The 21,796-nt window shown below is 39.3% G+C and overlaps 1 protein-coding gene across 1 annotated transcript in view; it reads left to right on the top strand.

Moving 5' to 3' along the window:
• LOC121869809 overlaps positions 1–21,796 on the top strand; it is a 51,600-nt gene that overhangs the window by 12,910 nt on the left and 16,894 nt on the right. Inside the window, exon 2 of the mRNA XM_042371389.1 lies at positions 13,971–14,790. Coding sequence (XP_042227323.1) covers positions 13,971–14,790 — 820 coding nt within the window. The remainder of the gene's footprint in view (positions 1–13,970; positions 14,791–21,796) is intronic.

The following is a 21,796-nucleotide window of genomic DNA, read 5'->3' as shown; positions in this document are numbered from 1 at the left end:
TTTAGTGATTGGGGGGTCCCACCAGGTCCTTGTGTGAACTGGCAGGATATTCCCCATCTTTTCGGTTATATGAGTGGTGTTATAATCTCGCGTATAATGGTTCCGGGCTGATTGTGTTAATGTTGATGTTTCTTGGCCACCAGGTGTGTGATATATTGCTGTTTGTCTGTAATAGTTCCTGTAAAATAGGGTCTTTTGTTCGGTGTAGTTTGCCCATACCGCTTTTGCTTGTTTGTGTGTTCTTATGTTGATTGTGTCTAGTTATGTTCGATGTGTATGTCTCGTATTTTTGTACTGTATAGCTGCCTTTGTTTTGCTGCTCTTCTTAGTGCTGCATTTTGGACTGCTTGCAGCTTGAGTTTGTTTGTTTTAGTTATTGTTGTAAAGGCCTGGACTTTGGGATATAAATCCCTTGCCAGCCTAATCAGGATCTTATAAAAGGAAAAGCAAGAACCATGGGTTTCCAAAGGGTAATAAACAACCGTTAGAGATTGACATCTCGTTACTATGAAAATAATCACAATAATTTAAACATGATACCACTCACAAATACTAAATAAACAATTACGGGAGTCAAACAAAGTACAGATATTTCCTACGGCAGCAAATGAATACACCTAACCAGCCCGGTGGAATGTTCTTTTAACGCGGTGGTCCCCTCTCAGGGGAAAGGTCCAGGGCAGCTTCCTAACTTGTCGTTGGTGGGCGATGTCTTGCCACAAAGGAGAGACGCCAGGGCACGGACGGTGGATAGGGCGTGGAGGAAGTGGCGATGACGTGGCAGCCGCAGTAGTAGCTGGAGTAGGTGTCCGGAGTTGACAGCTGAATAGTGAAGGACTGGGGAATCAGCCTACGAGCCCCAGGAACATCAAATTCGTACACCACCAGAGTTGGAATCGAACAGCCGGGGAATTGCAGCCGAAGTCAAGGCTGGATAGTGTCTGGTGTGCAACGAGGAAGCAGCGACCTTCTCACTTCCGTCTACACCCCTAGTGGGGCCGCAAATGAGCGGCGAACAACCATCCTGCTCGTTACAGCCCTTACAATTGTGTTAAGTGGAATTGGTGGATATTCAAGGTGTGGTCTGACGAGTGATTCATATAGATGTAGCTGTGTTTTGGCGTTTAGTTGTCTAAAGCGACGGGGTTGGGTTAGTTGTAATTTGGCTTTCATCAATCTTTCTCTAATGTGTTAGTGTATACCGTTTCTGGTGATTTTGAGTCCCAGTGTTTTTCCATTTTCTGCATATGGTAACTGTTGATTATTGATTATGATTGGCATAACTGCCCAATGAGCGACTATGGGATAAGGAGACCCTTGCACGTAGGACTCGATTTTGTTTTATTCTGTCAAAACCTGCAGAGTACAAATTACGTATGTTACGTATGAGATAATTAATCCAATCGTATGTTCTATCACTATTAACGACTACATATAATATATTTGAGTAGAGTAGGGTGTTAAACCATATAAAACTTACGTGTTTCGGGTCTAATGTAGGATTTATTAACTCCTTGACTTGATAGTTCACTGGACGGCTAGAGACTGCTCGAGCTAGTCAGCCGGAGGCGAGGGCCAGCTGTTTCACATCTCAGCAAAGCTCGCTGTCAACACTCCCTCTGTCTCTCTCCTGTCCCCACTTCTCTCTCTCTCCATTCCTCTCTCTCTCTCTCTCTATCTCTCTCCCCCTCCCTTCTAGTTCATTCTACTGTGGCGGTAACAATTGGGTATGGATTTATTTTTGCAATGTATATGATCTTTAGTTTTTGGATGTTGGTTTGGAATTTCCATTTTCTCTCATAGTTGTTAATTGCTTCGATTTCTCTTCCTGTTCTTCTGGCCATAATTTGTTTGGATCTCCCTGGATGTTGTATTATTTGTGTGATATCGTCAGCGTATGCTATGTAGTCCTACTGTCTTAGGTCTGGTATGTCTGCTGTGTATATTGTGTACAGTGTGGGCGAAATGTTGCTGCCCTGTGGGACTCCACTGTGTATTTTGAAGGTTTGTCCAGTGTAGTTGTCTATAATGAGTTTGGCTTGTGTGTTGTCTAAGAAGTTGCAGAGAAGGGTTGTCATGTTTTTGGGCATGTCAAGTTGAATTATTTTATATTTGAGGCCTTCGTGCCACACTTTATCGAAAGCTTTTGATGCATCTCTGAGAACGACATTGCACTGGTTTTTATTGCTGAGGGCGTTAGCTATTGTTTCGTAAATTAGTGCAATAGCCGTGTTTGTGCCTCGGTTCTTCCGGAATCCATGTTGTCTGGGGTTATATTTGTTTTCCTGTTCTAGATAGTTTCTAAGTCTGTTGTTGACTATTTTTTCTAGTATTTTGCCTGGTGTTTCTAATATGGATATAGGTCGGTAAATTTTCTGGCCTTGTTGGGTCTTTTCCAGATTTGGGTATGAGTCTGATTTTGGCTGTTTTGAATCTCGTGGGGAAGTGTCCTGTTGCTCGTGAGGCGTTAAAGATCTGTGTAAGATGTTTTATCAGTGTTGTGGGTATGTTTTGGAGGACGGTTTTGTTTATCTGACTTAGTCCATGTGCTTTATTTTTAGAACTGGCTATTATGTTTGTAATGTCTTTTGTGGTGATTGGCGTGGTTAATGTGTCTGCACTGTTTAGTATGTTCAGGTCTATTGTTCTTGGTGGTTGCCATTTCTCTGTGTTTAGTGTAAGGTGTGTTGTTACCATCTGTTGTTACTCTATAGCAGTTTCTATTTTCTTCTTCTGTGATTTTATATATGTTACTCCAGAAATTTCTGAAAATTAATACTTTTTCTACAGATTCTGTAGCTTTTACCCCGTTGTCATCTGTAAGATATGGCTGTTATCTATGGAGTTAGTGCCCATAAGGATTTTTATTTTACTCCAGAAGAGTTTTGGATTGTGATAATCGGCCTCTGTGTTTGTGATTAGCTGGTTCCATTTGTCGTTGTGTGATTGTTTATATATTTCTTTCAGCTCTTCCTTTAGGTTTTTGAAAAGAGTTAACATAAGAACATAAGAACATAAGAATGGAGGAAACTGCAGCGGGCCTATTGGCCCATATTGGGCAGTCCCGTTTACACCCAACCCCTATTGCTCATATAAGCATCCAACCTATGTTTGAAGCTATTCAGCCTATTCGAGTTAATGATGATATTTGGTAACTTGTTCCATTCATCCACTACTCTGTTTCCAAACCAGTGTTTACCGATTTCACGCCTAAATCTAAATTTATCTAATTTAAAACCATTGTTACGAGTTCGCTCCTGGTTGGATAGTTTGAGTACCTTTGTAATGTCCCCTTTGTTTAGCCCTGCCTTCCACTTATACACCTCTATCAGGTCGCCCCTCGCTCTACGTCTTTCGAGGGAGTGCAAATTAAGATGCTTTAGCCTGTCTCTATACTCAAGGTTCCTAATGCCCGGGATTAGTCTTGTCATTCTCCTCTGAATTCTTTCCAAGGATTCTATATCCATTCTGTAATACGGTGACCAGAACTGAACTGCGTAGTCCAGGTGTGGTCTCACAAGAGCAAGATACAGTTTTAGGATGACCTCGCTAGTCTTGTAACTAACACTCCTTTGTATGAACCCAAGTACTTTATTAGCCTTGTTACGAGCAAAAACACATTGTTTACTTGGTTTAAGGTTCCTACTTATCATTACTCCTAAATCTCTCTCGCAGTCGGATTTTTCTATGGCATCGTTGTTCATCTGGTATCTGGTTTCCCTGTTTACATCTCCTATACTGAGTACTTTACATTTGTCGACGTTGAATTTCATCTGCCATTTTTCAGACCATTCGAAAAATTTGTTTAGATCTTCCTGTAGTTTTGCCGAGTCCTCGTCAGATTTATAACACGTCCTATTTTAGTGTCATCAGCAAATTTACTTATGTTGCTGTCTATGCCGATATCTATGTCGTTTATGTATATAATAAATAATAATGGTCCAAGTACTGAGCCTTGGGGAACACCACTTGTGACGTTGCTCCAATGGGACTTAGTGCAGTCACTCTCTGTTTCCTGTCCTGCAACCACGCCCTAATCCATTTAAGGATGTCACCTTTGATGCCATGTGCTTCTACCTTTCTAATTAGTCTTTCGTGGGGGACTCTGTCGAAGGCTTTGCTAAAGTCGAGATATACCACATCATAATTGTGCCCCTCGTCCACCGATTCGAAAACTGATGAAAAGAATGTTAATAGATTAGTTAGGCAAGAACGTCCGCTTGTGAAGCCATGCTGGGAATCATTGATCAATCCGTGCTTCTCCAGATGATTTCGAATAGAGTTTGAGATGATTGCTTCCAGTAATTTGCCTACTATTGATGTTAGACTGATTGGGCGGTAGTTAGAGGATAGTGAACTATCCCTCTTCTTGAAAATCGGTATTACATTCGCTATCCTCCAGGATTCTGGTACTACACCTGATTTTAAGGACATGTTAAACAACTTTGCTAAGGGCATACTAAGCTCTTCCTTACATTCCTTTAATACTCTGGCAAATATCTCATCGGGACCAGGTGACTTATTCGGTTTTAGTTTGTCTATTTGCTTACTAACATCGTTACTAGTCACTACTATCTCACTTAATTTGTTTTCTTCACTATCTCTGAATAGAGTCTGTGCCTCGGGTATCATGTTTAAATTTTCAGTGGTGAAAACTGTTGAAAAATATTTATTCAAATTATTGCTCATTTCTCTGTCGTTATCAGTGAGCTCGCCGGTGTCTGACCGTATTAGTCCAATCTTTTCTCGTGTTTTAGTATGATACATTTGGTAGAATCCTTTGGGGTTTGTCTTCGCCCCCCTTGCTATCCTTGCCTCATTATTCCTCTTTGCTTTCCTTATCTCGGTTTTAACCCTACTCGCCAATACCCTATAATAGTCCCGGAGGTGAATTTCGCCATGATTTATCCTTCTACCTATAGCCTTCCTTTGGCCAATGATGTTCTTTAAATAATTATTAATCCATTTATGGTCATTGTTGTCTGATCTGAGTTTTTTGTATGGTATGTTCTGCCTTTGTGCATTAAGTAACTCACTATTTAAATTGTCGTGGAACTCGGCAATCTCAGATCTCATTATGAGGTTGGTGTCATCTGACAGGTTCACGGCCAAGCGCGACACCTCCTCTCTCAGCTGCCTCTTTAAACTGGTTCCAGCCGTGTGTATTTGTATGTTCTAGTAAGTTATTCAGTCTTGTCTGGATTATCTTCTGTTCGTATGTTAATTGTACTTGGAGTAGTGTACGGTAAGATGTTTTGGGGGTGTTGTTTTCCATGGCTGTGGTGACATTAGTGTACCATGTTTCCACGGCTATGTGAATGCCAGCTGTGTTTTTGTTGTGTTGATGTCATGTTTAAGTTTTTTGGTCATCCACCTTGGCTCATTCTTATTTAACCATTTTTTTCTGTATGGTATAGTTTGTTCCTGTGCTTTACGTAGTATACTAGTGAATATATTATTGTCATGATCAATTGTTTTGTCGCCGGTGACTTCACCCGTTCCTACCGGGGACTGACCTGACTGTTCCCAGGCGATCTCACCTAGGTACCTTCTTAACCCCTCATAATCCGCCGATCGAAAGTCTGGGACTCTGACCATCTTGTCATTGCTTTTCGTTTCCCAATGTAGGGTGAACCTGATTTCTCTGTGATCACTGTTTCCTAGTTTTTACCCGATTGTGATATCTCTGATAATATTTTCTAAATTTGATAATACTAGGTCTAATATATTGTCACCTCTAGTAGGTTTTGTAATTAATTGTTTTAAAATATTGTCCTGTACTGCGACTAGGAAGTCTTCATATTCATAGTCACCTACAATGTTGTCCCAGTCAATATTTCTGAAGTTGAAATCCCCCATAATGCACAGGTTGTTGTATCTTGCTGCCCTACTTATTTCCTGCCATATGGGCATAGCTGCTTCTTTCCCAAGACTTTGTTTTCTCTTCCTTGTGCAATTCCTACCCATACAGACTCGGTTCCTATTTCACCCTTTATTGAATTATTAATACAAAATTTTAATGTTTCTTTGACGAAGAGTGCGACCCCTCCCCCCTTCTTACCTTCCCTGTCTTTGTGAAAAAGGTTGTACCCTTCTATGTGGTACTCTGATAAAAGTTCTTGCTCGCCAAATTCATCCAAGTTTCGGTGATTGCTATGACGTCTACATTCTATAGAATGGATATAAATGGATATAAATTCACTAGAGTCGGTGCAGCGAAGAATGACAAAAATGATTCCGGGACTTAGAAACCTTCCATATCAGGATAGGCTAAAGAAACTTAACTTGCATTCCCTAGAAAGACGAAGAGTGCAGGACGATATGATAGAAGTATTTAAGTGGGTGAAAGGAATCAATAAAGGGGATATAGATAAAGTTCTTATAATATCCGAGCAGGATAGGACTCGGAGCAACGGATTCAAGTTGGATAAGTTTAGGTTTAGGAGGGAGATAGGAAGAAACTGGTTCACAAAGAGGGTGGTGGACGAGTGGAACAAGCTTAGCAACTTTGTAGAAAGTGCGGGAACTCTGGAAAGTTTCAAAAGGAGGCTAGATAGATTCATGGATGATAGAGAGTGGTAATAACTCTCGACAGGAGCTGCCATGCACAGGCCAATCGGCCTATTGCAGACTCCTTATTTTCTTATGTTCTTATGCATTCTCGGTACATACAACCGCTCTCAGCGAGACTATTTTATTTCTAACGCTCTACTGTTTGTATAGTATGCATTTAAACCTACCCTTCCCTGGTCCTGTTTTAACTCCTTGTCCTGAGTAACCAATTTTACTCCCCAGGACCTGCTTGTTTTTTGACTCCCTCTTACCCCGACCTCTCTCTTCTGGCGAAACCCCCCTTTGTAGTGACAACTTCACGCTCCAGGGATGCAGACAACGTCTTTACCCCCGCGCGTGACAAGTGTACTCCGTCACGACTGTTGCCATAGAATGGTTGCCAGTTATCAATGAACGCCCAACCATTGCTTGCATAATGTTTATCCAGTCGGCAATTTATAGCAATTGCCCTGGACATTTGTTGTTTGATAACTTCGACCTTCAGAAAGAGACATTGTCTGAAAAAATATTAACTCACACCACTCATGGTACTGTCGCCACCATCATTGACCATGATGATGTTGAACAACAGCCTCCTGAAAAGCTATGTGAAGAAAGATCAGGCTGCTCCCATAAGATCATAAGACAATAAGAATGGAGGAAACTGCAGAGGCCTATTGGCCCATACTGGGCAGTCACATTTACACCCAACCCCATTTGCTCATATATCCATCCAACCTATGTTTGAAGCCATCCAGCTTATTCGAGTTAATGATGATATTTGGTAACTTGTTCCACTCATCTACTACTCTGTTTCCAAACCAATGTTTACCAATTTCGCGCCTAAATCTAAATTTGTCAAACTTAAGCTCTTGTCACTAGTTCGCTCCTGGTTGGATAGTTTGAGTACCTTTGTAATGTCACCTTTGGTTGGTTGGTTGTACGGAGAGAAGAGAGCAGTAGCTCTGAGAGTGGGAGAAGGGTATAGTACAAGGTAAAGTTCAGAAGTGGGAAGTAGAGGAGAAGGTTAACAGCAGGTGGGCTATCCACCTTGCGGAGACGGGTTTTTTTGTCTTCCGTAACTGTGCTGCCTTAGTGGTTCATGAGGTTAGGGAAGGCCGGTCTCAGCCAAGCTAAGCTAAGTTATTCTGAGTTGTCCTTGGGGCTTATTATCTTAGGGTGGGGGGTCCACCAGGTCCTTGGCACTGGAGGATGGTCCCCATCTTTTTTTTTTTTTTTTGAACTATTTAGGTCTTTGTTTATTTGTGGGGTCCCTCCAGGTCCTTGTGTGACTGGAGAGTTGTGCCCATCTTTTGGTTCATATTTGTTGTTATTTTTATTGTTGTTTTGTTGTTATTGTGTATATAGAGGCTCTGGTTCTTCATTATCATTTTTCCTGCTTCTAGGCCACCATCTGTGTGATGTATTGTTGTTTCCATTTATACTCCTCGATCATATCTCCCTTCACTCTACGTCTCTCGATGGAATGCAAATTAAGATGCTTTAACCTGTCTCTGTACTCAAGGTTCCTAATTCCCGGGATTAGTCTTGTCATTCTCCCCTGAATTCTTTCTAGGGATTCTATATCCATTCTGTAATACGGTGACCAAAACCGAACTGCGTAATCCAAGTGAGGTCTCACAAGCGCAAGATATAGTTTTAGGATGACCTTGCTAGTTTTGTAACTAACACTCCTTTGTATGAACCTAAGTGCTTTATTAGCTTTGTTTTGAGCAAACATGCATTGTTTACTTGACTTAAGATTCCTACTTATTATTACTCCTAAGTCTTTCTTACAGTCAGATTTCTCTATAATATCGTTGTTCTTCGGGTATTTGGTGTCTCTATTAACATCGCCTAGACTAAGTACTTTACATTTGTCCACATTGAATTTCATCTGCCATTTTTGAGACCAGTCGAAATTTTTTTTTAGTTCTTTCTCTAGATTTGTGGAGTCCTCGTCGGATTTAATTACACGCCCTATTTTAGTGTCTTCGGGAAATTTACTTATGTTGCTGTCTACGCCTACAGTATATATATGTCGTTTATGTATATAATAAATAATAATGGTAAGAGTACTGATCCTTGGGGTACTCCACTAGTGATGCTACTTCAATGGGATTTAGTGCCGTCAATGCTCACTCGCTGTTTCCTGTCCTGTAACCACGCCCTAATCCATAATAGAATATATCCTCCAATGCCATGAGCCTCCACTTTTCTTATTAGTCTTTCGTGGGGGACTCTGTCGACTGTGCTAAAGTCGAGATATGCCACTGATTCGAAAACAGCTGAAAAGAATGTAATAGATTAGTTAGACATGAACGCCTGCTTGTGAAACCATGTTGGAAATCAATATTGATCAAGTTGTGCCATTCCAGGTGATTTTGAATAGAGTTTGAAATAATTGCTTCCAATAATTTGCCTACAATTGATGTTAAACTGATTGGACGGTAGTTAGGGGATAGTGATGTATCTCCCTTCTTGAAAATCGGTATTACATACGCTATCCTCCAAGATTCTTGTACTACACCCGTTTTTAAGGACATGTTAAACAACTTTCCTAATGACATACTAAGCTCTTTCTTACATTCCTTTAATTCTCTGGCAAAAATCTCATCGGGACCTGGGCCGGTATACACAAAACTTTTAAGTGCTAGCAAACAGTTGTTAAGGCTGACATTTTCCTGTTAAGCATTAATAGAACATACCCAAAACTTTTAAGGGCCTTAATAGTACTGTTAAGTTAAAAGACCTCGGGAGCACTTTTAAGTCCCGTAATAGTCGTCTGTTAGTTGATACTAAGGCAAACCAACAGCCACATCAGCGGAGGCGACGCATTTATTGGGAAATGAGAGATATATTTAATGAATATAGTGTATATATATATATTAAATGTAGTTTGAATATATTGTGTGTAATCCCTCTATATAGCGGAGATCTTCTTTCTTGACTTGGACAATACTGAGAATCAGCGTGTCTCACACTTTGCCACTGATCTCACCACACCAGGAAACGCAGCTTCGACTCTCTTCGTGATTTCCAGCCATGCCCTCTTTGGTTATTTTTTGTTAACCACCCATCAACTTTTTTTCACATGAAAAATAAAAAATTTCGCTAGATTTCTAGCTGTTTTAGATAATTCTGACATTTATCTTTGCGGCAAATCACTTTTGGAGGGGGGGTGGGGGTTAAGTTAGGAGGTTAGGACGTGGCCTGTTAGGTCAGGTAACCTAATCTAACTAAAGAAAGTGATTTGCCCCAAAGCAAGAAAACTAGCGAAAAAATAAAATTTTCATGTGAAAAAAGGTGATGGGTGGATAAGGAAACGAGAGCGACGCTGCGTGTCACCATAACACCAAATTGGGACTTAGAAAAGTTCGTGATTTTTACAACTAATAAATCGCGAATATCGCGTTTATTTTCGGAATGCGCCGCTTACTTCAAGTATATTCTTTCGTTACTCGGTGAGATCTACTAAATGGTAAGAAAAAAATCTTAAAAAGGGTGATGGGGTGAAAGCCTTCAAACGGTCATTCAATATTAACTTTTTCTCTTCAATGGCATCCACCAATAATAAAGTCTGGTCTGCTGTCCAGCTGGGCTTCCTTTTCTTTAGTGAGGTTAAGACTTCCATTTCCTGAATAACATGTTTGTTTACAAACAGCACGGCAAGGGAAAGCCACCGATCACTATCCTTGGTTAATAAATCCTCCTTCAAACCGCATAGATAAGATATTTTTTTTTATTGATCAAAATGTATATAAATGTAAATATTGACATTAATCTTCATAATTTTATTGAGGTTATTCAGCCATAACACCATTTTATATGATGAACTCCTGCTATCCTTAGCGCTGTTTAGCGGTACTTAACAAACAACTATTTGTGAGGTTAAAGTTTGCTAGTTAAGCTTTGTGTAAACCTTTTAAATTTTACTGCTAGCTAACAGTACAATTATGTCATTAGCATAAAAGATTTGTATATACGGTATCTGGCGACTTACTAGACTTTAGTTTGTCTATTTGTTTACTAACATCGTTACTAGTCACTACTGTCTCCCTTAATCCATTTTCTTCACTACCTCTGTATATAGTCGGTGCCTCGGGTATCATGTTTAAATTTTCGGTGGTGAATACTGTTGAAAATTATTTATTTGGATTATTGCTCATTTCTCCGTCGTTATCAGTTAGCTCGCCGGTATCTGACTGTATTGGTCGAATCTTCTCTCTGATTTAGTTTGGTACATTTGAAAGAATCTCTTGGGGGTTTGACTTCGCCTCCCTTGCTACTTTCAGTTCATTATGCCTCTTTGCTCTTCTTATCTCAGTCTTATCCCTATTGGCCAATACCTTATAATAATCTCGGCCATGTTTGATATCTCTCTAGAGTACAACAAGGACATATCAGTGACGGTCAAAGCTCACGATTTAAACCTTATGTGGGTTCTGACGAGGAGGATTTTGTCTCGGCCCGACCAATCCATAGCCCAGATTGTTCCGAGGTGGAAAGGCTAAACGTCTTGCATCGGGTATCGAGGTGATGAGCCCCTCACCACACTTGAATACCTTCCTCCCATACCAGCCCGTCACTAAAAACGCACGGTGCAGGAGTGTCTAGTTCATGCGCAAGCTATGACTGTTGCAGTAGGCCAGTCTTAGACCATCACTTGGTTTGACTTAGCAGCAGCTAAGAAGACCTACGGTATTTTGTGGCAATACTCCCGAGAAATTCCTTAAAATGTTCATTAGACTTGGCGTCTTTCACACGAGTAGTGAATATTGGAGTGCTATCTGGAAATCCATGGAAGGAAGTGGTGCTGAGCAGATCGCTTTCCCATCTGACTTATGCGCCAGTGGCTCCATCAACAAGGTGCTAAATGGCAAGCACCATTGCCGCTATGTGCTCAAGACCTTACTGATCGATCACCGACTTCCTACATGGGTGGAGAGGTGATCCACGGCTACTTTTACAACTTATTCATAAGCCAAGGTGCACTTGTCTCATGCTGTCAAGCTTAACATATCGTTCACTTCTTACTCCCAACTGTGTCATTGAGGTGAGGTCATTCAACTACCTTGACATTACTGGTCGCGGTAATCATAAACATCACATAAAATAAGCCATAGTTTGTTGGGCTTAAGAGTGTTTTAGACAAGACTGTTATGACGATATAGCGCCACATTAGCGGCTGTCAGGTTTACAGTTGTAGCTGTGAGGCATCTGCATATATTAATAGAGATTAGAGGCATGTTTTTACAATTGATTTAATCGTTGTTGAAAATGGTTTCAGAGAGATTTTGAATTTGGCGCAGTACTAAGTATATAGAACGTATTAGTGTTAAACAGATCAGATATTATGCAATCTTTGTCTACGTTTCTAAGTGTCATGTGTAGTAAATATAAGATTGAGCAACATGAATTTGGTGAATGGTTGAATAAGGTTGTTCAAATTCTTGATAATAAGATGATTAGATTGAATCATAGAAGGGGCTTCAAAGAATCGTTATTCGTTAGACAAGATATTGAAGAATATCTCTTAAGTTTGCTTGACAGATTTGCAGTAGTACCTGCTGATAAAGCTGTGGGTAATTTTGTGGTCATATGTAAAAAGTTGTATGTTAAAATTTTGCTGAATGAACTCGGAATGGGTATTGAGAGTACTGAAGCGGTTGGAAATTCTACTTATGCTCCTTCTGTTAGTTCGATTGATAATGTTATTGATAAAAATGTTAATCATGCTAAAGATACTTTTAATATTAAAATTAGTAATGGATATGGGTTGGTTCCAAATTTATTTTGGATACTTAAGTTGCACAAGACATCCTTAATGTAGGTTCATTGCAGGAGTCGGTAGATGTTCTACTACGCAACTTTCCTATTTTGATTAATAGTGCACTTGAAATCATGCGTGATAATTAAAAAAAAATGATACTGTGATGCCATACACAGAAATTCGGGAGTTCTAGATATTAAATCTAGTGGGAAGTTTTTTGAGAAGATTAAATTGCCGCAAGGATAACTGCTTACGAGTTTTTTTTACCACATTATACAGGAGTTTAGAACTTGATCTAATTGAAATTTGGATTAGTATTATAATATATAAAGTTTATAGTATTAAATAGAAGTCTATATGTCTTAAGGAGAATAATGGGTTCTTTTCTAATAAGGTCTACTCAGGCTATTATTGTTTTTCAGCGGATAAGCTTAAGAAGGCAGTCAGTTTTATCTTGTTCAATACATATGTTTCAGTTTGCAATATTTTATTCAAGCAGGTTAAGAGAATTCCTATGGGAGTGAATTGCAGTCCTCTTTTATCAAATTTGTTTTTATGTTTCAGTGAGTATATGTTTATGCTAAGATTTTAAGTGAAAAGATGTTTGGACGAGCCAAAAAGCTTTCATATAACTGTAAATAACTTATATTGATGATATTATTATGATCCAATTCCCATTTTTTGATAGATGGATTCCTATCATTTACCCTGATAGTCTCATGGCTAGTCGTAGTGGTGATTCAAATTATAACGTTTATTATTCGTATGTTGATGTTAATATTTCTATAAATGAAAGTTATATTACAACATAATCCACAAGGTTGGGAAGTTTGATTTTGAAGTTGTTTTAGACACGAATAGACCTTATAGTTTGGGTTAAAATTAATGTATAATGTAATGATAACAAATAGCTAGGTTAGTTATGGATATTGTCAAAAATACTCATCATTTTCCTCTCAGCAGAATTGTCCCCTCCAAGTTACTGTAGTAAAAACAACTTTGGGAGAATAATATTCCGCAACTCCTGAATGCAACGTCTTAGAGTATTCCGAATGTGTGTTGGGCCGAGGTTGTAGGAGGAACATACTGTAGTGTTGGATGTCGGTTGTTGCTGGAAATTAAGCCGATTATGACAGCCACTAAAATTCTGTGAACGAAATAATTTTTAAGTCAAGAACCGTGTTGGCATATTTTGCATAGTGTAAGTTTTGCATTACCTTCCCATAACTTTATCTATGATCGCTTCAAGACCAAAGTAAGCTGTCTCTTTATTTCGTTTAGTCAGTCTGCGGATTCCTCTGTGTGTATAGGATGATGGTTTTCTACATTTTATGTTTGTATCACTACACATTAGTCAAAGAAAGAGGATAGAAAAAGGGGGAACCTATCCCACAGACGAATTATATCTTCATTACTGAGAGAGCTGCTGTGGAATATAAGTAAAGCTACAGAATTCTACTTCATGTAAAGTAGATCCCACTACATGACAGGGAGTTACCAGAGTATCCTTAACGCAAAACAATAGTAGAAATCAAGACGAACATTAAACTAATGTATTTATGGAAGCTTTAAAGTAAACCTTTGAGTTACAATAAGAATCTTTAAAAAATACTGAACGTTCCTCTAATGTTTGTGTTTTTTTCAGTGGCCACTACGGAAAGTACTGCACTAGCAGGACCACAGAGTAATATCACTGAGGCGCACGTGAAGAGGGTGCTGAAAGCTGATAAGGGCAGTAACGCTCAACTTAACTCATGGAGTGTCAAGGACTTCACTCAGAAGGGTGACAACTATGCCAATGTCGTCACCAGCGTCAGCGTTAGCTACTCTATCCATGGCAAGGATCAAAGTGTGTCCTACGTGGTCAAGATAAACACGAAACACAATGTGGATAACGAGATGGATTTTTTTATTGCGATATTATTTAAAAAAGAAGCAGAATTCTATGAGGAAATTATGCCTTTATTGAACTCTGAGCTGACATCTGTGGGTCTTCGTGAATTGAGGATGCCGACATGGTTTCATACACATTGTGAAGACGGTCAGGATATGATCTTCTTAGAGAATCTTCGCCCCCAAGGATATCAAATGTTTGACCGCAGGAAGGTAATGGACGTGCCCCACGCCACCCTTGTTCTACAGGAGCTGGCCAGAATGCACGCCGCTTCCCGCCTACTACAGGCAAGGACACCCGACGAAGAGTTTTGTGACCAATTTAAGTATATAAAAACTACGTGGACAAATTTTTGCGATACTGCTAAAGAAATGGTGAACAATTTTTTTGCAAGCACTATTTGTAATGCCGAAGAAATGTTACACAAAGTGAAAGGGTACGAGTTAGCAGAGCAATGGATGGCAAAGAACAAGACCGATACTGCTGGTGTCATCGAGAGACATCTAATCAGAGATCCAAAATTTGATGTTATCTGCCATGGAGACTGCTGGAACAACAACGTGCTCTTCAGGTTTTTGAAAGTTGTTTGTTGATCTAGTCTTTTGTCATATGTTGATGACCTGCCTTTGCCCGGGTGGGCTATTCCCCATTATATATATATATATATATATATATATATATATATATATATATATATATATATATATATATATATATATATATATATATATATATATATATATATATATATATATATGTGCAAGTAAATCACTGTAGGTGCAGGTGATCTCGGTATATGCTGATAACCACAAGGAAAGAAGAAAACACGAAGTTCCCAAGCGCTTTCGTGTAATTCACATCTTCAGGGTTGAGTACAAACTAAGGAGAAGTACAAAACAAGGTGTTTCTATACAGAGGAGGGTGAGATCAGGTCCACAATGGTCAGGTATTAGGTTATGACCCTGCTAATCTTTAAATAGCACCGCAACGATCGGTAGTCAGGTAAGAGGGTAAGGTGACCCAACCTTCTCACCTGGTTACAAATCTTCATAATTACAAAATTGTCCAGTTTGTACATGCCATTACTCAAATTCATGTTGAATGCTTCCGTATGTTTAATGAGACTAGATTCTATGATGTTCCTACTGTCAATTGAATTACAAGATAATATTGAGGAGGCATTATCCCAGTCAATGCAATGGTTGTTATCCCTCAAATGAACAAACAGAGCATTGGATTCCTGGCCTGAATTGCTTTACTCAAAAGAGGATTGTAGGGGACCACCCATTTGTTGTCTACTGTTATTTCACTGTCTGTTACAGGTCGCAACACTGCTGTAAAACCTCCAGCGCCTGGCGCTCTTCTCCTGTACTAAGGATAGCCATCTTCTCCACTCTGAGTATCCTTCATCAGGTCTTTTGGGGAGTTTTTGGTGCAACGTCCATCTTTCATGCATGGAGAGCGTCTGTTAAATGGTTCACATGGCCCATGAATCATTTGCTTCTTGATAATCTCATAGAGAACTGGATCTTCTTATGGATCAGGAAACTCTGCTCGTTTGCAGTTGTCAATCATGTTCAGTCGAAGTTTCTCTTTCGGTCAGATCAAGACATGGGCATGTGGTAGACCATGAGTTTGATCACTTTCTGACGAAATACTCTCGCTATAATGTCATGCCGATCTTGTCCTTTCTGGCCTTCCATTAGGGCTTTTGTTATGTCAGTCCATACAGGGTTGCATGTAAAAGTAATGAAGAGATCTGGTCGTCCATAGTTTCAGATGTAGGTCATGGCATCCTGAGTCTTTTCATGCATGTATTGCGGAGTTCCAGTGAAGGGAGAGGGGAGAATCACCAGCTATCCAACATTGCCCACATGTCCATCCCTTGCTACTGCATCTCTCAGATGAATGCAGTCATCAACCCTGAGCTTCTTTTGGTTGAGTCGTATGAAGGTTAGTCTTTCTGTTTCAATTTTGGCATACATGTCCACGACAAACTGGAGGAAGAGGTTCCTTGATCTTAGTATCTGGTTCAGTCCTAAAAACTTCTTCCATCAATATTTTATTAACGGTGTATGTAAGTTCCACTACAACGGTACGGCAAAGTATATTTTTTTAGCATTAAACTGTTATTATTTTATTGTCTAATGATCACTACATATAACATCATCCATCATCACTACATATAACACTACCCATCATCACTACATATAACAACATCCATCATCACTACAGATAACACCACCCATCATCACTACATATAACACCACCCATCATCACTATATATAACATCATCCATCATTACTACATATACCACCATCCATCATCACTACATATAACACCATCCATCATCACTACATATAACACCATCCATCATCACTACAGATAACACCACCCATCATCACTACATATAACACCACCCATCATCACTACATATAACATCATCCATCATCACTACATATACACCATCCATCATCACTACATATAACACCATCCATCATCACTACATATAACACCACCCATCATCACTACATATAACATCATCCATCATCACTACATATAACACCATCCATCATCACTACATATAACACCATCCATCATCACTATCATATAACACACATCCATCATCACTACAGATCAGGTAAAGTGGTTTCGAGATTCTCGTGCGGACACACATACACACAAACACACACACACATAGACATACTTCTTGATTAACATTTGTTTAACAGTGCATGAGTTTTTAAATGCCACATTGACGTTCCAGGTTTTTAGTTGTAAAGGAATGTGTGAGAAATTTTTGTGAAATGGTAATATTAAGATATTCTTATGGTCATGGGTGGGCTTGGGATCAGTTCTATAAAAAGTTTTCTTAGTAATGTTTAGGCATTTGTCTATGAAAGATCTAGGGTATTTAAGGTTTGAGCCAATATTATAGATATATTTATATTCCTCATCAATGAATTCCGGACTGCAAATTCTCAAAGCACGTAAAAACATTGTTGAAAATACTGACTGTTTGACTATTATGGTGGGCAGAATAATAATGAATGTATGAACACACATTAGTAGGTTTTCTATAAATACTGAACTTAAAGGTGTTACCTATTCTGTGTATCAGACAGTCTAGGAATGGCAATTTACAGTCTTGCTCTAATTCCACAGTGAATTTGATCGAGGGGGCTAAGTTGTTAAGTTGTGGCAGGAAAGCTTTTAGGTCCTCATTACATGGCCAGAGACATAATACATCATCAACATATCTAAACCAGACTGCTGAGGGTGGTAAAATATTACTTAATAGTTTCTTTTCAAAGAATTCCATATATATTTTACCACCCTCAGCAGTCTGGTTTAGATATGTTGATGATGTATTATGTCTCTGGCCATGTAATGAGGACCTAAAAGCTTTCCTGCCACAACTTAACAACTTAGCCCCCTCGATCAAATTCACTGTGGAATTAGAGCAAGACTGCAAATTGCCATTCCTAGACTGTCTGATACACAGAATAGGTAACACTTTTAAGTTCAGTATTTATAGAAAACCAACTAATGTGTGTTCATACATTCATTATTATTCTGCCCACCATAATAAAGTCAAACAGTCAGTATTTACAACAATGTTTTTACGTGCTTTGAGAATTTGCAGTCCGGAATTCATTGATGAGGAATACAAATATATATATAATATTGGCTCAAACCTTAAATACCCTAGATCTTTCATAGACAAATGCCTAAACATTACTAAGAAAACTTTTTATAGAACTGATCCCAAGCCCACCCATGACCATAAGAATATCTTAATATTACCATTTCACAAAAATTTCTCACACATTCCTTTACAACTAAAAACCTGGAACGTCAATGTGGCATTTAAAAACTCATGCACTGTTAAACAAATGTTAATCAAGAAGTATGTCTATGTGTGTGTGTGTTTGTGTGTATGTGTGTCCGCACGAGAATCTCGGAAACTACTTTACCGATCTGTAGTGATGATGGATGGTGTTATATGTAGTGATGATGGATGGTGTTATATGTAGTGATGATGGATGGTGTTATATGTAGTGATGATGGATGGTGTTATATGTAGTGATGATGGATGATGTTATATGTAGTGATGATGGGTGGTGTTATATGTAGTGATGATGGGTGGTGTTATATGTAGTGATGATGGATGTTGTTATATGTAGTGATGATGGGTGGTGTTATTATGTAGTGATGATGGATGATGTTATATGTAGTGATGATTAGACAATAAAATAATAACAGTTAAATGCTAAAAAATATACTTTGCTGTACCGTTGTAGTTGAACTTACATACACTGTTAATGAAGTATTGATGGAATAAGAAGTTTTGGGGACTGAACCAGATACTAAGATCAAGGAACCTCTTCTGCCAGTTTGTAGTGGACATGTATGCCAAAAGTAAAAGAGAAAGACTCACCTTCATACGATTCAACCAAAAGAAACTCAGGGTTGATGACTACTTTCATCTGAGAGATGCAGTAGCAAGGGATGGACATGTGGGCAATGTTGAATAGCTGGTGATTCTCCCCTCTTCCTTCACTGGAGGTCCGCGATACATGCATGAACAGACTCAGGATGCCATGACCTATGTCTGAAACTATGGACGACCAGATCTCTTTATTACTTTTACATGCAACCCTAAATGGACTGACATAACAGAAGCTCTAATGGAAGGCCAGAAAGGACAAGATCGGCATGACATTATAGCTAGAGTATTTCGTCAGAAAGTGATCAAACTCATGGTCTACCACACATGCCCATGTCTTGATCTGGCTGAAAGAGAAACTTCGACTGAACATGATTGACAACTGCATACGAACAGTTTCCTGATCCAGAAGAAGATCCAGTTCTCTTTGAGATTATCAAGAAGCAAATGATTCATGGGCCATGTGGACCATTCAGCAGACACTCTCCATGCATGAAAGATGGACGTTGCACCAAAAACTTCCCAAAAGACATAATAAAGGATACTCAGAGTGGAGAAGATGGGTATCCTCAGTACAGGAGAAGAGCGCCAGGCGCTGGAGGTTTTACAACGGTGTTGCGACCTGGAACAGACAGTGAAATAACAGTAGACAACAAATGGGTGGTCCCCTACAATCCTCTTCTGAGTAAAACATTCAATGCGCACATCAATGTGGAGTTCTGCAATTCAGTCAAGTCCATCAAGTATGTCTGCAAATACATCAACAAAGGCTCGGACCAAGCGATCTTTGCATTGAAAAAGCATGGAAATCATGATGAGGTGACACAGTTTCAGCAAGGCCGTTATATGTGCAGCTTGAGTTTGTTTGTTTTTAGTTGGTGTAAAGGCTTGGACTTAGGGATATAAATCCCTTGCCAGCCTAATCAGGATCTTATAAAAGGAAAGTCAAGAACCATGGGTTTCCAAGGGGTAACAAACAACCGTTAGAGATTGACATCTCTTTACTACGAAAATAATCACAATAATTGACACCACTCATACAAATATCAAATAAACAATTATGGGAGTCAAACAATTACGGGAGTCAAACAATTACGGGAGTCAAACAATTACGGGAGTCAAACAATTACGGGAGTCAAACAATTACAGGAGTCAAACAATTATGGGAGTCAAACAAAGTACAGATATTTCCTACGGCTGCAGCCCGTTAGAATGTTCTGTTAACGCGGTGGTCTGCTCTCAGGGAGAAGGTCCAGGGCAGCTTCCTCACTTGGCGTTGGTGGACGATGTCTTGCCACACAAGAGAGACGCCAGGGCATGGAGGAAGTGGCGATGACGTGGCAGCCGCGGTAGTAGCTGGAGTAGGTGTCCGGAGATTGACAGCCAAATAGTGAAGGACTAGGGAATCAGCCCACGAGCCCCAGGAGCCTCAGATGAGCACACAGAATTGTAACGAACAGTGAGGGAAGTGCAGCTGTGGTGCTGGCTGGGTAGTGTCTGATGTGAGGAAGCAGCAGCGACCTCTACCTCCTCGTCTACTTCCCTCCCCCCCAGTGGGGCCGCAAACGAGCAGCAGAGACAACCATCCCTCCGTTACCGCCCTACATACCGTATTTCCTTGACTGTCACTGCTCTGCTGTCCCTGAGCTACCGTGGGACCCACCCTGTATATATATATATATATATATATATATATATATATATATATATATATATATATATATATATATATATATATATATATATATATATATATATATATATATATATATATATATATATATATATATATATATATATATATATATATATATATATATATATATATATATATATATATATGTGTGTGTGTGTGTGTGTGTGTGTGTGTGTTGATGTAATAATAATAATGTAATAATTAACAGATTATTGAGCATGGCAGCCGGAAAGCGGAAAATATGCAGTTACATAATTAGGGAAGGCATCACTTGATTGACAAATAATATACAAGTAACACAAATAATACAAATATGATATATAAAAACAAGGTGGGAAGGTCATAATACAAGGCACTTCAACATAATACCAGTGCAAAAAGGTAAGATTGACTGGGAGTGAACACACTGATTGACTATGAGTTGTTGATAATTTTTACAATGGTTAGGACTGGGCTGTTTTTATAGGAATCAGTATGTGCTTATATGGGCTTGATGCAGTTGTATTGTCCAACAGCAATTTATAGACAAGAGATCTCGGGTGGAAGCAGGAGCCTCGAGGATGGAGCAGAATCTTTTCAGTAAATTTGCAGATGAGGTCGTGGTGATGATTAGAGAGAGCTGGGAGGGTCAGTGTGTTGAGCACTTCTTGATATGTGGAGTAGGAAGGGGAGAGAATAATCTTGCATGCGCTCTTCTGCACTTCTTCTAGGTGTTTACGTTGTGTGGCATTTAGGGAGGAAGACCAGGCAGGGGAGGCATAGGTGAGCTTGGAAAGTATGAATATTGAGTAAGCACTGAGGAGCTCGGGCCCAGGAACTCTGAGGGACTTCAGTCGGCGGAGGAGGTGGAGACGAAATCTGGAGGACTTGACAATTGTGCTGACGTGTGTTTTCCAATTTAGTTTGTTATCTATAGTGACGCCGAGGACCTTGGTGCAGTCCACAACCTGGATTGTGTTGGTGTTCAAAGTAATGGAGGGAGGTGGGGCAGGGGAGGTTGATGTACAGTTGCCAGCAAATATTCTCCCACAGCCATGATACACAGGGCTTTGGGAGGGTTTTTGCTGGCAACTGTACATAACCATAGTCTTGGTATTGTTGATTGTGACTTGGCTGTTGGCAGGCATGGGGCAATTAATTAAGTAGTTAACTTTTGAAATAACAGTTTAACTTAATCGAAATTTGGAAAAATTAATTGATTAACTTCGATTAATTACCAATTAACTACAATATATTTTGCATTATAAAGTGTAATAAGTATTTGATGAAAAAGTTTGAGTTTAAACTTTCAGTGATTATTATTTACTTGAAATGCAGAATTCTTATCTGATCATGATATAATTTTTCAAGTGAGAAATTCTAACTTGGTTTTGCATGCTGTAAAAGAAATAAAAAATTTGACATGTGGAAAACTGTTGAGTAAAAAAGAAA

The sequence above is a fragment of the Homarus americanus genome, unplaced genomic scaffold (assembly GCF_018991925.1).
Source record: "Homarus americanus isolate GMGI-L3 unplaced genomic scaffold, GMGI_Hamer_2.0 scaffold32583, whole genome shotgun sequence".
Lineage (NCBI taxonomy): Eukaryota > Metazoa > Arthropoda > Malacostraca > Decapoda > Nephropidae > Homarus > Homarus americanus.
The sequence above is the reverse complement of the archived record's forward strand: the minus strand, read 5'-3'. Positions and strand labels throughout refer to the sequence as shown.